The 13671-nt window shown below is 38.6% G+C and overlaps 1 protein-coding gene across 3 annotated transcripts in view; it reads right to left on the minus strand.

The window, feature by feature from the left end:
- Window positions 1–1466: 1466 nt before the first annotated feature.
- LOC120515631 overlaps window positions 1467–13671 on the minus strand; it is a 43990-nt gene continuing 31785 nt past the window's right edge. For all 3 annotated transcript variants that reach the window (XM_039736775.1, XM_039736774.1, XM_039736776.1), the window contains one exon: window positions 1467–3352. In XM_039736775.1, the coding sequence (XP_039592709.1) occupies window positions 3083–3352 (270 nt within the window). In that variant the 3' untranslated portion in view covers window positions 1467–3082. The remainder of the gene's footprint in view (window positions 3353–13671) is intronic.

A 13671-nucleotide genomic window follows, 5' to 3' on the forward strand; every position in this document is an offset into this window, starting at 1 on the left:
CACCAGTTTTTGCTTTAGATTTTACATCACCAATAAATCTGGAATGTCTTTGGAATGTAAAATGAACTTGGAGTTTTGGGATCTAAAGTTACTTACGTTACCTATTTAAAACATTTTTTATGTTGTTATAAAGGCAGGTGGCATGGTGGTGCAGTGGTAGCGCTACTGCTTTGCAGTTAGGAGACCTGGGTTTGCTTCCTGGGTCCTCCCTGCATGGAGTTTGCATGTTCTCCCCGTGTCTGCGTGGGTTTCATCCCACAGTCCAAAGACTTGCAGGTTAGGTGGATTGGTGATTCTAAATTGGCCCTTGTGTGTGCTGGGTGTGTTTGTGTGTGTCCTGCGGTGGGTTGGCACCCTGCCTGGGATTTATTCCTGCCTTATGCCCTGGGATTGGCTCCAGCAGACCCCTGTGTTCGGATTCAGCGGGTTGGATAATGGATAGATGGATTATAAAGGCAGTACTGAAGACAAATATTATTAGACCCTTTTCATATTTAATATTTAAATGAAACAAAAAGGTCATATTTGTGAAAAATAATTTAAAAGCTTCTAATGCCTTGCTTAACCTCCTTAGTGTTGCATCTTATTCCAAAAAAAATTACATTTTTATTAGATAGATAGATTGATACTTTATTAATCACAAGGGGAAATTCACATACTGCAGCAGCAGCATACTGATAAAAAACAATATTAAGCTAAAGAGTGATAAAAATGCAGGTATAACAGACAATATCTTTGTATAATATTACATCTCAAAACTACAATAATGAAACAAACAATAATAGTAATGATGAATAAAAATAATATTAAATAAACAATAATGACAAAAATAATACTAACAATAATAATAATACTGCTAATGATGCCAAAACAGTATATAATCTCAAAATGTGTGGTATCTGTATAATCAATCAACAAAGACAGCTGCCCAGCTAACTATGTGGGTTTGTGCCTTTAGGAATTTGCTTTAAGGTGTAAGAGATCTGGCAGGTAGTTCCAGATGCATTGTCATGGATATTGAAAACAACAGGCATGGTGTGTGTGGCCTTGGTCCAGGGCCAGTGGACCAAATTGCTTCTGGACATGTAGGAGATTTCCCGGGTGCTATACTATATACTTGTCCTGTGTGTTAGAGGCTTACAGAGGACCCTTCTAACACTGAGTCTGGTTGCTATTATCTGTGTAGCTTTGTGAGCTGCTATGTATTTCTTGCAGACTGTTGACCATGAACTGTACACAATACTCCAGACGCAGTTAGGATAGCATCCCTTGATTTATATTCGACAGTTTTTACCACATAACCTAACATTTTAAGTGCTTTTTTAATCACTTCTACACTTTGCCTTGGAACCTAAGCAAAGTCTTAGGTGATGACATTGACAACAGTCATCTCCTCCCAAGATATTCACTCTAATTAACACCCATAAGGATGTTTGAGGTTTTGAAAACAGTAGTGCACACACAAATGTTTCAAATGTTTTCTCTTTATTTAAGAGTTATTTACAAAGCTATTCAATATGATATTTTCAGATGTCTGCCTAACAAGTTGCCTAAAAGAAGTATACTATTAATGAAGTAAATTCTTCTAATACATTTTATTGAGAGTCAAAATGACTCCCTTACAAAAAACCTAAGCAATATGATTAATTTACAATGAGTGTTTTATTCAAAAGTTGTTTATTTTATTGCTTTTTATAGTAGTGGAATGTGTATACACATTTTAATCTGAGACATGTCGACTTAGCATATGCATTAGCATATTTGATCAATTTTAATGAGACGGCATTCACACCAATCCATTACTGCACACACTTTAGTAACCCTCCCTAAAAATCTTGCAGCATGTTTTGTGTGGTCTTCACTTTAATCCATTATACTTGTGTTAAAAACTGGTCACTTTCAAAACAAAGGCTTCTAGTGCAATGCCATGTCTTCCTGGAAGCACTTCCTGGCCATTGAAAAACTACAGAGGTCCTCCCTCTATCAATCCCCAGGGACTCTGACAGGGCTTCACTTCTGAACTCCATATCCCAAGCACCCCTGTGAGTGTCCTGAGTGGGTTCCCATGTGAGGACCACTGCCACCTAACATATCTGGGATGGAATTGCTCCTGATTCCTAAGTATCGTTGGTCCATCTGTTATTTGATACCTGTCAGACACAAAGTTATTTTTTTGCCCCACCAGCCAATCCATTTGTCTTTCTGCTCTCGCTTTCAATTCGGGTAAGAAATCATCCTCCTTCTCTGCTAGGATCCCTATTCTCCTCTTACACTATCCATGTTATAAAATATAGTGACATCTGAGAGTGGGGAACTTTGAGACTTAAAATGGTGTCCCTGACACATTAACAAAGCAGAATTTTTGCTTTCACATTAAACTTGGATTTGATCACATTAAATAAATTTGAATCCTTACAAAAGCATAATTAAACAGAAAAACAACTAACTGACCTATTTCTGCAATGAAAGACTCTTCCCAAACTTCTCTGCGTGTGCTCTATTCATTTTTATTCAAACTCAAAAACTATAATTCATGCTGTTTTCACCTTTCTATATGGACACTTACTGAGCTTAAAAGATGCACTTTTGCAAATCTTTAGTTTAGAAATATTCCTTTTGTTATTGCAGTCTATTCAGTTATTAGTCAGGCCACAAATAATAATTACAAACATAAACGAAAATGTAACATTAGTTCCTGACCTGAAGAAATCTCTTGGTAACAATGTAGAATTACCAGAGCAATGTGAGACAGAAGCTGTCAAAACATAATTATCATTTGAGCTATATAATAATCACTGCCTATTTATTTGATCAATTACAGTAGAATTTCCCTGTACATGTCCTTGGCTTCATGATAGACCAATCAGACCAGATTTAGAATATATGCATTTTGTGTGATCTACAGTAGTTAGAGAAGGTCAAAGCAAAAGGTTGCTGTTTCAATGATTTTCTGGCCTTGCGCAAGTCTTGTAATCTGTCAGTGCTTCTGTGGTAAGGAATAAAAATAATCTGTGGTACACCTCCATATTTCAGAGGGTGCTACCTATTGAAAGACAATTTATAAACTTAAGGCTGTCTGTCTTCACTCAAGACGTCCGACTATAAACCTTTCATATATTGGCTCCTCATTTTTGTCCAGACTATATGAAACAATCTCTGCAGGGTAAAGTTCACTGAAGCCATTGGTGATTGCAGGGAATATCATTTTGTCCTTTTGTAGTGGAATGTTCCAGTTTGGTGAGAGTGGTGGTTCATGAAGGAACATTAAACTTGCAACTTTGAAACACTCTGCCACAAAGCCTTGAAAACAGCTGTCTCCAGGGTTCTGTAAATTATAATCCGTGTAGATTTTCTGCCAAAGATAATAGAAAGCATTAGTAATGCAGTGGAAGGTGCAGTATGATTAGTATATTTAGCTGACTTGCAGCAATAAGTCTCTAATCATTGAAATGGGTACAGTCCTGCCATACATGAAAAATGACAAGTAGAACTTGGAAGCTAGTGATGCAAATGAGGCAAACATGATAAAGCTTAGCCATCAGTTAAATCTTCTAATTGCAAATTATTACATTTCAGTATTTCAGTACTTGTGCAATGACCACATGAATGTGACAGATTCCAACAGGAATAAGCAGAACTAGCAATAGACTCTAATTGCAAATGCAGTGATCGCTTTGAGAAAGATCTTCTGAATAGATGTTGAAATCTTGTATCTTTTTGTTTGATCGTGTAATATTCCACACTTGGGGATAATGTAGAATAGGAGAAATAATGACTATTAACACTTTTGAAATTATCTTCTTATTTTGTTTTCTGGTTCTGCCATTATAAAATGTTAGTCTACTGAAGACAGATTGAACTACAAGCTTAAAACTCACTCACATGATTTCAGGATATAACATGTTGTTCACACCATACTTGTAATGAAATCATTCCAGACCATTTTGTAAAATCAGATTCATACCCTGGCAATACTTTTCATTGCTTTTATTAGAGAGGAATAATACAAAAAGAAAAAGTCATTCCTCGTTTCACTGTTCAAAAAATGTTCCTGGTTCTCAGATCTACAGTAAGACTACATATCTCACACAAACATAGTAATTTATGAAATCTAACACATTTTAATGTGTTATGATTTGTGGCTATATTTTAACACAATCGTTTGAGCAACCCACTATTGTGAAGAAGCTCACTACACTAACAAGAATACAGTTGTAAACAAGCACTAATCAGCAGAGGGTAATGATTTGTTTGGACTGTTAGGCTTCCAATTTTTTCTCGAGATCATGATTGATAAGTTGCAACTTATCTACATATCTAATTGATCCATCTGCTTGAGGTTGCATATTGTAATTTCATTGACTCTCTGATAATCAGCTTGTTGTGATAGAAGCATTCAACAGATTGAGAGTGTGTTTTCTTTCCCAAGTTCAGTATTTTGTAAGTATGAGAAGGAAAGCCTTCCCAGAGAGGGAAAACTACTGGTTTTCAGATTTCTTCCATGGTTGTCTATTGGTTCCACATGTTGGCTTCGCAGCATGCAAGTCAAAATTATTTTGGAACCGATAAACTATGTTGCATGTCATATATGTTAGTTGAATTAATAGGTAAAAAGTTCACCCAAGTGTTAGGGTACACTCATACTATTTTTTCCTTGAACTCAGTAAATATCTCCTCAATTGGCCAAATATATTTAACTACTACTAACAATTATGAATCTTTTTCTTAATTGCTTTTTTCCTCTTCCTCTATCCAATAACCATCTACCCTCAAATATAGCACTCTGCAAACTCTGTTAGACTATTAGATGAAAAGACTGATTTCAAAGTATTTTTTATTTTTCTTATGCCATTACTATTTATAGCCCTTCATTTCAGGAACATCTACATTAAGGTGTGGAATAAAAAAGATAGTACACTCTATAATCCTTTTGACACTGCCAACGTGACATCAGTGACTGAGCTTATCAATACACAGTGACCTTTTTTTTTGCCTTGCTCCATCTCAAACTGTGATGTGAATATCTTCAGTCTGAATTTCAAATGTTGTCCCTGTATGCTTGTCATTGTAGCCCAGATTTAACTCTAAACTGCTATAGGTCTTAACTTTGCAAAAACCTAAACCTTTGCTTTAATTCATATCATTAAAATGCAAGATATTGATGTCCCATTTGAATGTATCAGGGTCGACCTTGTGGGACCCCTAGAACCTTTGGCTAGAGGACACAAGTATATATTAGTCTTAGTGGATTACACCACCTGATACCCCAAGGCTGTTCTATTGTGGTCAGCTACATTTAAAGCTATCGCACGGGTATTGGAAGGGGTCTTTGCATGATTCGGCATCCCTAAAGAAGTCCTGATAGACCAAGGGATGCCTTTCACCTCAGAGACATTCAGGGAAATGGGCAAGTTAATCAAAATAAAACATTAAAGGACCTCGTTTATCATCCTCAAACCAATGGTCTAGTAGAGCAGTTTAACCAAATCCTCAAACAGATGCTCTGTAAGGTGGTCAACGAGTATGGGAGGAACTGCGACCAGCTGCTCCCCCTCCTCCTTTTTGCATATCGGGAAAGTCCCTCAAGCTTCTACAGGGTTTTCTCTTTTTGAATTACCGTAGGGGTGAATATTCTAAAGGAAGGTGGGGAGGAGGAGACCCTCTCTTCCACAAATATATTAGAATACATTGCGCAGTTACGCGATAGATTTAATAAGATTCTACCCCTTCTAATGAGTCACTTTGAGAAGGTGAAAGCAGCTCTGGTCTGTTGTTATGACTGTGGCAAGTCTCCACAGGAGATCAGGTCCTACCTCCTACTCCAAATTATTGGCTCATTAGCAAGGCCCGCACAAAGTTAAGGTTTGTCAATTATTTGGTGAAACAACCCAATTGGCAAAAAGTGAATGGGTTTATCACATGAATCTAGTGAAACAGCGGAAGGATAGGGAACCTGAACCCTCCTCCAGTCAGACCCGTTCACTCTTTGCTCTCCAAGCAAAACTGAACTTTGGGCCTAATCTGATCGCCCCCTTGCAACAGGAACTGGAAACATTCCTTCTATCGGTCCTGGAGGTAGTGAGTGAAAAACCCAGTCAGACCTCATTGATTGTGCATGACATTGTGACAGAACCCAGGGTGATCATCCGAGAATGCCCGTATTGAGGCCAAAAGAGCAGACTTAGAGCTGGAGATCAAGTATATGTTGGAACTATGAGTGATAGAAGAGAGTCATAGTCCCTGGTCCAGCCCTATTGCCTTGGTTGCTAAGCCTGATGGTAGTTGGAGGTTCTGAAATTATTTCCGTCAGCTTAATTAAGTCTCCCAATTCAATGACTATCTGATGCCATGTGTGGACGACCTGGAAAAGCTAGGACAGGTCAAATTCTTGACCACACTTGACAAGATGGAGTACTGGCAGGTTCCTTTAACAGACCCTGCAAAGGCTAAGTCTGTATTTAGCACCCCTAGTGGTCACTGGCAGTATTGGGTCCTTCCATTTGGGAAGCATGGGGTACCTACAACCTTCTAGCATCTGGTGGATAAAGTGCTCCAGTAACATAACTCATATAGTGCTGCCTACCTGGATGACGTGGTCATCTATTCCAGCACCAGGGAGGACCACCTACAGCAGCCACAGATTCCAAAAATGATGCAATATTAAATTGGCCCTGTCCAAAAACCAAGAGGCAAGTCCAAGCCTTTCTCAGCTTAGTGGGCTACTACCACCAGTTTGTTCCCCGGTTTTCTGAAATTGCGATACCCTAGACTAATCTGACAAATAAGAGGGCCCCAAACAATGTGGTATGGGATGATAACGCAGAAAAAGCATTTTGTGACAAAAATGAGCCCTTACTTTGGCACCGATCTAAATGGCTCCTAACTTTTTTTTGCCTTTTATCCTCCAGACAGACGCTTCAGACACAGGTCTAAGTGCCATGCTGAGTCAAAGCGTTGACAGTGTCAAACACCTCATTATGTTCCTGAGCTGGAAAGTGTTGGACCGGGAAACCAGGTATATGGCAGTGGAATGGGAGGCTTTGGCGATTAAAAAGGGATTTCTCAGCTGCGGTAGTACCTCTTGGGCCATGAATTCACCCAGGTTATGGATCATGCCCCTTTACAGTGGATGGCCCTGCACAAGGAAACAAAACCGCAGGTCACGAGGTGGTTTCTAGACCTACAGTCATACAAGTTTCCGGTTATTTATTGTTGGCACTTTCTTTAAGCCAATGCCGATACTCCTTCTTGGGCTCACAACTTCTTGGTCAGAAACACCTGACCTGATGGGCCTGGCCTGAGGGGGGTGCTATGTCACACACATGTGCATGTGAAGAAAGCTAAAGGGCTCAAAAGAAAATAATTCCCAGTTGGACCAGGGGGTGGCATAGTGCACTGATCCTTTCTCTTTTTTCCCTGCAGAACAAATGCAGGAAATTCCGCCTAGGCCCTATGATGTCATCTTCGGTTCCACCCTAGATGACATCACTTCCGGTTCCACCACAGATGACGTAACTTTCGGTTCCACCCCTGAAGATGTCACTTCCAGTTCCAACCCCAGATGACATAATCCCCCCAAACCCCCTTTTGACTTTAAAACCACCTTGTCTGTAACATAACCTCAGTTCTGTTTTGGACTTTTGTCTTTAAAGACCATTTCTCAACAAATCTTCAGATTTTCAGCCATTTTCCAATTATACGGGAGGCTGACCCAAAACCTTTTTACATTTCAAGGCTTAATTATTATGACACTTGAAAAGACTTAATTTGTTAATGTAATGACAACATAGCTATAATAATAAGATAATACAACAGAGCAGAAGTGTCACACTCAATTCCTCATGGGAAACTGTGGCAGAAGGTTTTCACTCTAAGCAGTTTCTTAATAAAAACTGTATTCTTTCTTTAAATGAAATGGAGTGGCACCCTGTCCAGGGAATTATTTCTGTCTTGCACCTCTTGCTTGATGGGACAGCTCTGGAACTGTTGTCTGCAGCACTTCCGCCACACCCGGAAGTGCTGCTGAATGTTAATTATGGTGTACCTGGAGTAGTTCTGGGTGTGCTATAAGAGAAGCCACCTTGCTCCATTTGGAGAGCCAGAGTCGGGGGGAGGAGGACGAAGCTTGCAAAGGGAGGAGCGGAGGCAGCAGAAGGAATTCTAAAGGGCTGTATTATTGGTGATTAGTGCACTGTGATTGTGATGTGTACAGAGCAGAAGAATAAACATGTGTGTTTGGGAACATTTGGTGTCTGCTTGTCTGTGTCCGGGTTCGAATATACCACAATATACATATATACATACATACATACATACATATACATACAGCGAAACTGTAACACATGCACACTATCAGTAACTAATCCCTAAATCTAAACACTATCCTGTATGTATTGAACAGATATGTTAAAACATTTGTCTGAGATTTTGTATTTTTCTGCCACCTTTTTACATTTATGGTGTATGTGGTTATGCAATGATCCGCACTGCTGCCTCACAGATACAGAAGAATGGACTGTAATGCTGGCTCAGATACTCTCTCTTTCTGGAGTTTGTGTATTTTCTTAGATATCCACCAGCATCTATTTCAGTTGAGATGTGTGAGGAGAAAGATACTGGCACAGCAGAAGTGATTTAAGTCTCAAGAATTGTTGCTTATTGCTGACCATGATTGTTGAGGTTGCTGAACGGTATTCTCTACCATCTCCCCAGCTAATTAAAACCTGACTTGTCTGCTTTGGTCTTGAATTTAACAATAATTTTGAAATTATTTTTATATAAGTTCTCATGAGTTAAATAAAGAACAGTATTTAATTTTTTTAACAAACTCTACATTATTCACAATTTGTCTAGAATGTTTTCATCAATTTATTTTATTTAGCCATCTTATTTTGTTCAAAGCTACTGATAGCCAGCAGTTGAAAAGTAAAATGCAAAATTCCAATCTATTCAGATTTCATGCAAGAGCAAAGTGTAGAGACAACAAGGAACTACTCAAAATCCAAAGCATAGCACCTCACCTGTTAAACATGGTGGTGGAGGTGTTATTGCTTGGGCATGTATGGCTGCCACTGGTACTGGCACACTTGTTTTCAAAAAAATGTAACTGCTGACGGAATTCTGAGGTGTATTGAAACATCTGCTCAGGTTCCAGTAAATGCCTCCAAACTCATTTGATGGTAGAGGAAAAATAAGTCATTGTCTTAAATATTGTGAGGGACACTGCATGTACTGTATATAATAGTGGGTGGCAGGGATTGCCCTGTTTGTTTGTCTGGCCAGAAGGCCAGAGAAGTGAATACTCAGAGGAAGGTGAGTACCCTATCTCAGCCAAAAGTGGACATACCATGCCAACATGGACAGACTGGCAGCCCAGTGGGACTGAACAGAAAGACCATGGCCTATACAGTGAATGGACTTGAGGAGGTAGCATATCAAGAATGCATGCACCTCCATTGTGCTGGGTGGCCGTATTCCTGTGCTGGTGTACCCAGATCCTCAGCTGCAGGGTATACTGAAACATTAGAACATAAGAATAATCTAAATGAGAACAGTTCATTCAACCTAAAAAAGTTCACCAGTCCCCTTAATTCTTCTAAAAAAACATCAAGTCTAGTTCCTAGTCCTACTTTGTACTTGGTAGCTTATTCTAAGTGTTTATGATTGTCTTAGTGAAGAAAAACTTCCTATTGTTTGTGTGAAATCTCCCCTTAACTAGTTTCCAACTGTGTCCCCATGTTTTTGATGAACTTATTTTCAAATAAAAGTCTTGATCCACCATTCTAATTCCCTTCATAATTTTAAACACTTCAGTCATGTCTCCTCTTAATCTTCTTTTGCTTAAACTGAAAAGGGTCAGCTCTTTTTAATCTTTTCTTATAACTCATCTCCTGTATCCCTGAAATCAGCCCAGTCATTCTTCTCTGGACTTTTTCCAGCACTGCTATGTCTTTTTTGTAAGCTGGAGTATTCCAGATGAGGCCTCACCAGTGTCTTATAAAGCTTCTACATAAACTTCATGGACTTGTACTCCACACGTCGTGTTATATATCTTAGCCCCCCTAACAACTGTTAGCCTTCCCAATGGCTTCTGAACTCTGTTTGGCAGTAGTGTTGAGTCCTCTATAAATACTAAATCCTTCTCATAAGGTGTATTTCCAATTTCCATACCTCTCATTGCATATTTAAAACTGACATTTTTACTTCCTACATGAAATACTTTACATTACATTAAATTTCAAAACCCTCTATAATGTTTTAACAAATTCCAGATTATCTGCCAATCAACCTAGCTTGGTATCATGTACAAACATAACCAGCTTGTTATTTATATTCTTATCCAAATAATATATATTATATATATTAAAAATATCAACAGCCCTAGCACTGTTTAGTCCACCATAACCTTCTGCTTCCAGTATGTGGGTCAATTTTACACTCATCTACAAACATTACCCTGAACTCCCACTTCTTTTAGTTTGTCCAACATCTCATGTGGGACATTATCAAATGCTTTCTGAATGTCAAGATAAATAATATCATATGCTCCACTTATCATATCCTTTTTTGCTTCTGCACAGAATTCCAGCATGTTGGTAAAACATGACCTCCCTCTTCTGAACCAATGCTGAGTGTTCAGTAAAACTCCTGTTCTTGTTGCTCAATCTTTCCCTTAATAAATCCTTCCAATAATTTTCCTGTGATGCACATTAAGCTTACTGGGCCTATAGTTGCTTGAATCTGCCCAGTCACCCATTTTATACAGCAGGATAATATTTGCCTTTTTCCAGTCCTTAGGAATTTCCCCAGTGTGCAGTGACTTTCTAAAAATATATGTGAAGGGTTTATATTTGTGCTCGGTAACCTCCATTAGAATTTAAGGACAAATATTATCTGGTTCTGGAATTTGTATGTTTAATCTAAGCAGCACTTCTCCCTCTACAATTTCTAAATTCCTCAGTACCTTCTTAGTAGTCTCTTTTACAACTGGGAGCTTATCATCTTGCTCACATTTGAAGACCTCTGAAAATCCAAGTTTAGAGCATCTGCTATTTCATTGTCTATATTTTTAAATCCACTTTACTATTCTTGATGCACTTCACCTTCTCCTTGACTGTGCTTTTACTGCTAAAATACTGAAAGAATCTCTTTGGGTAGTCTTTTGGCTTATTAGCTTCTCTCTATCAGCTTCTCTCTTTAATTCTCTCTAATATCCTTCATAATGGTTGTCTGACCTTGCTCTCATATATCCTATGATTCACATTGGAGTTATGAGTCTTATACACATTATACAGCTGTTTTTTTCCTTTGCACCTTCTTTTGAAACTCTTTATTAACCCACTGTGGAGTTTTTAAAATTTCCTATAAATTCCAAATGTATGGGATCGGATGGGTTTTTAAACTGTTCTACTGTTCCTTTCCTGTCTCCATACTTAATAGCTTATCCCAGTCTATCCTCCTTAGACTTTGTCACATCTTCTCAAAATTTCCCTACCAAAATTAAACTTAACACTTTTAGTCTGTAGTTGTAGTCCCATGGGGCTCCATGGATGCCAACAGGGCATGCTGCAGGGAATGGCTGTCTGCATTTTTTTAGGCTTCTGTTTGACCTGGAAGTGCGTCCAATGTGCAATGTGGCAGTACCCAAAGTACTCCCAGGTCTGGTATAAAGGGGGCCATTCCATCTCCCCCATGGAGTCTGTGTCAGAAAATAGGTAACAAGGCTGACTTCGGGGAAAGTGAAGGAGATTTATTATTACATTTTGGTTAGTCATGTATTTGAAGGAAGAACCTATATAATAAAATTCCACTTGATTGGGTACGTGCACTTGTTTTTGGAGTCCAGGGCTCTGGGTCACCCCATTTTGGTCACAATACACTACTCTGTGTGTTTGTGTGTATATATTTATGTATATGTATTAAACTAGGTGGAATGGCAGATAATGTACAAGGGGCTCTGGACATAAAACAAGCGCACACAAACTTGTGACATATAAAATGTAATGTAAATAAACATAAAGAAAGTAAAAATGTTATATTTGAATGCTCACTCTGATACAGGAGACACAGCAGACTGTTCACCATCTATATCTATACAGTGTACATACATGATAAAGATGGATAACAGTATGTTTGGTCATATACTGTACCTTGATGTATGGGGTACAAGTCAAGGCATTTTATGCTTAAAATAAATAATGAACTAGTGAGGCCTCTTTTGGTGTACTATGTGAAGTTTTTGCCTCCTTATTAGAAAAAAGAGCAACTTAGACTGATTTCAAGACTGTGAGGTATGAGCTATGAGGAAATACTGAAGTAACTGAACCATTTTAAATAAACAAATTGTTGATTAAGAGGTAACATGATTGCATTGTTTAAAGTTATTAAAGGAATGTTTATGGTGAATCTCAGCTGTTACTTTAAAACTAGTTCTTCAAGAATATGGGGATAAAGATGGAAACTAGACAAAGGTAGAATTCATACAAATGTTTCATTGTTTCTCTTCACTTAGAGAACCATCAAAATATGCAATAAGTTATCAAGCATTGTGGTAGACAGTATGAATTCAGCAGCCTTCAAAACTTGACTTGTCATTGTTTTTGAGAAAGTAGGCCAATAAATTTTTGAGTTTGTTGGACTGCTTGGCCTAATCTAGCCACCGGGGGGCAAATCACCCCAATCACCCTGATAAGTAGACAGGGTTAGTGTCGGGAAAGTCATCCAGATGTAAAACTTCGGAAAATGCTAGGGAGCACCCCATAGGTGGCATGCAGCAGTCAGTGATAGCTATTGGGCCAAGGGCAGGCTCAGATAAAGAAGTTAGCTCAGAAGAAGCAGAAGAAGGGGAAAGAAAAGGGCAAATTAAAGGTAAGAGTGGGGGCACTGAATGTTGACACAATGACTGGGAAATGAAGAGCTTTGGCACATTTGATGGAAAGGAGTAAAGCTGGAGTGTTGTGTGTACAAAAAGCTAGATGGAAGAGGAATAAGGCTAGAGAACTGAGAGGAATCTTTAAATTGTTGTAAGCATAGCAAACAAGCAAGAGAGAAATGCTGTAGACATAGTAGTATCCAAAGAAATAAAAGAAGGACTTGTCAGAGTGAAAAGGAAGAGTGATAGGATGATGAATGTCAAGCTGGGCCTTGGTGAGACTGTAGTCAATGTCATTTGTGTGTATGCTACTCAAGTGGGCTGTGATGAAGAGGAGAAGGACGTTTTCAGGGCACAAATGGATGAAGAAGTTAGGGGAGTACAAGAAAGAGAAAACATGATTTTTGCTAGTGTTCTAAATACACAAATGGGAATGAGTAAAGAGATGATAGAGAAGGTATGTGGAGGGTGGAGAAAGAAATGGGGAAGGGGAGAAGATAGTAGATTTTGCCATAACATCTGATTTGTTAATAACACATTTTTTGAAAGGAAAGTAAATCAGCGTGTGACTTACAGTATTGGAGAAAAGGAAAGCCAAATGGACTTTCTAATATGTAGAAGATCTCATTTGAAAGAAATAAAGAATTGTAAGCTCATAAATAGGGTAAGTGTAACCGTGAACATAAAGTGGTGGTGATGGACTGGGAGATCAGAATCAGAAGAATAAAACCAGAGCGAGCAGGACCAAGGATAAAGTGCTGGAAATTAAAGGAGAAAGGGCTTAAAACATGTTTAGGGAG

The sequence above is a fragment of the Polypterus senegalus genome, chromosome 15 (genome assembly GCF_016835505.1).
Source record: "Polypterus senegalus isolate Bchr_013 chromosome 15, ASM1683550v1, whole genome shotgun sequence".
NCBI lineage: Eukaryota > Metazoa > Chordata > Cladistia > Polypteriformes > Polypteridae > Polypterus > Polypterus senegalus.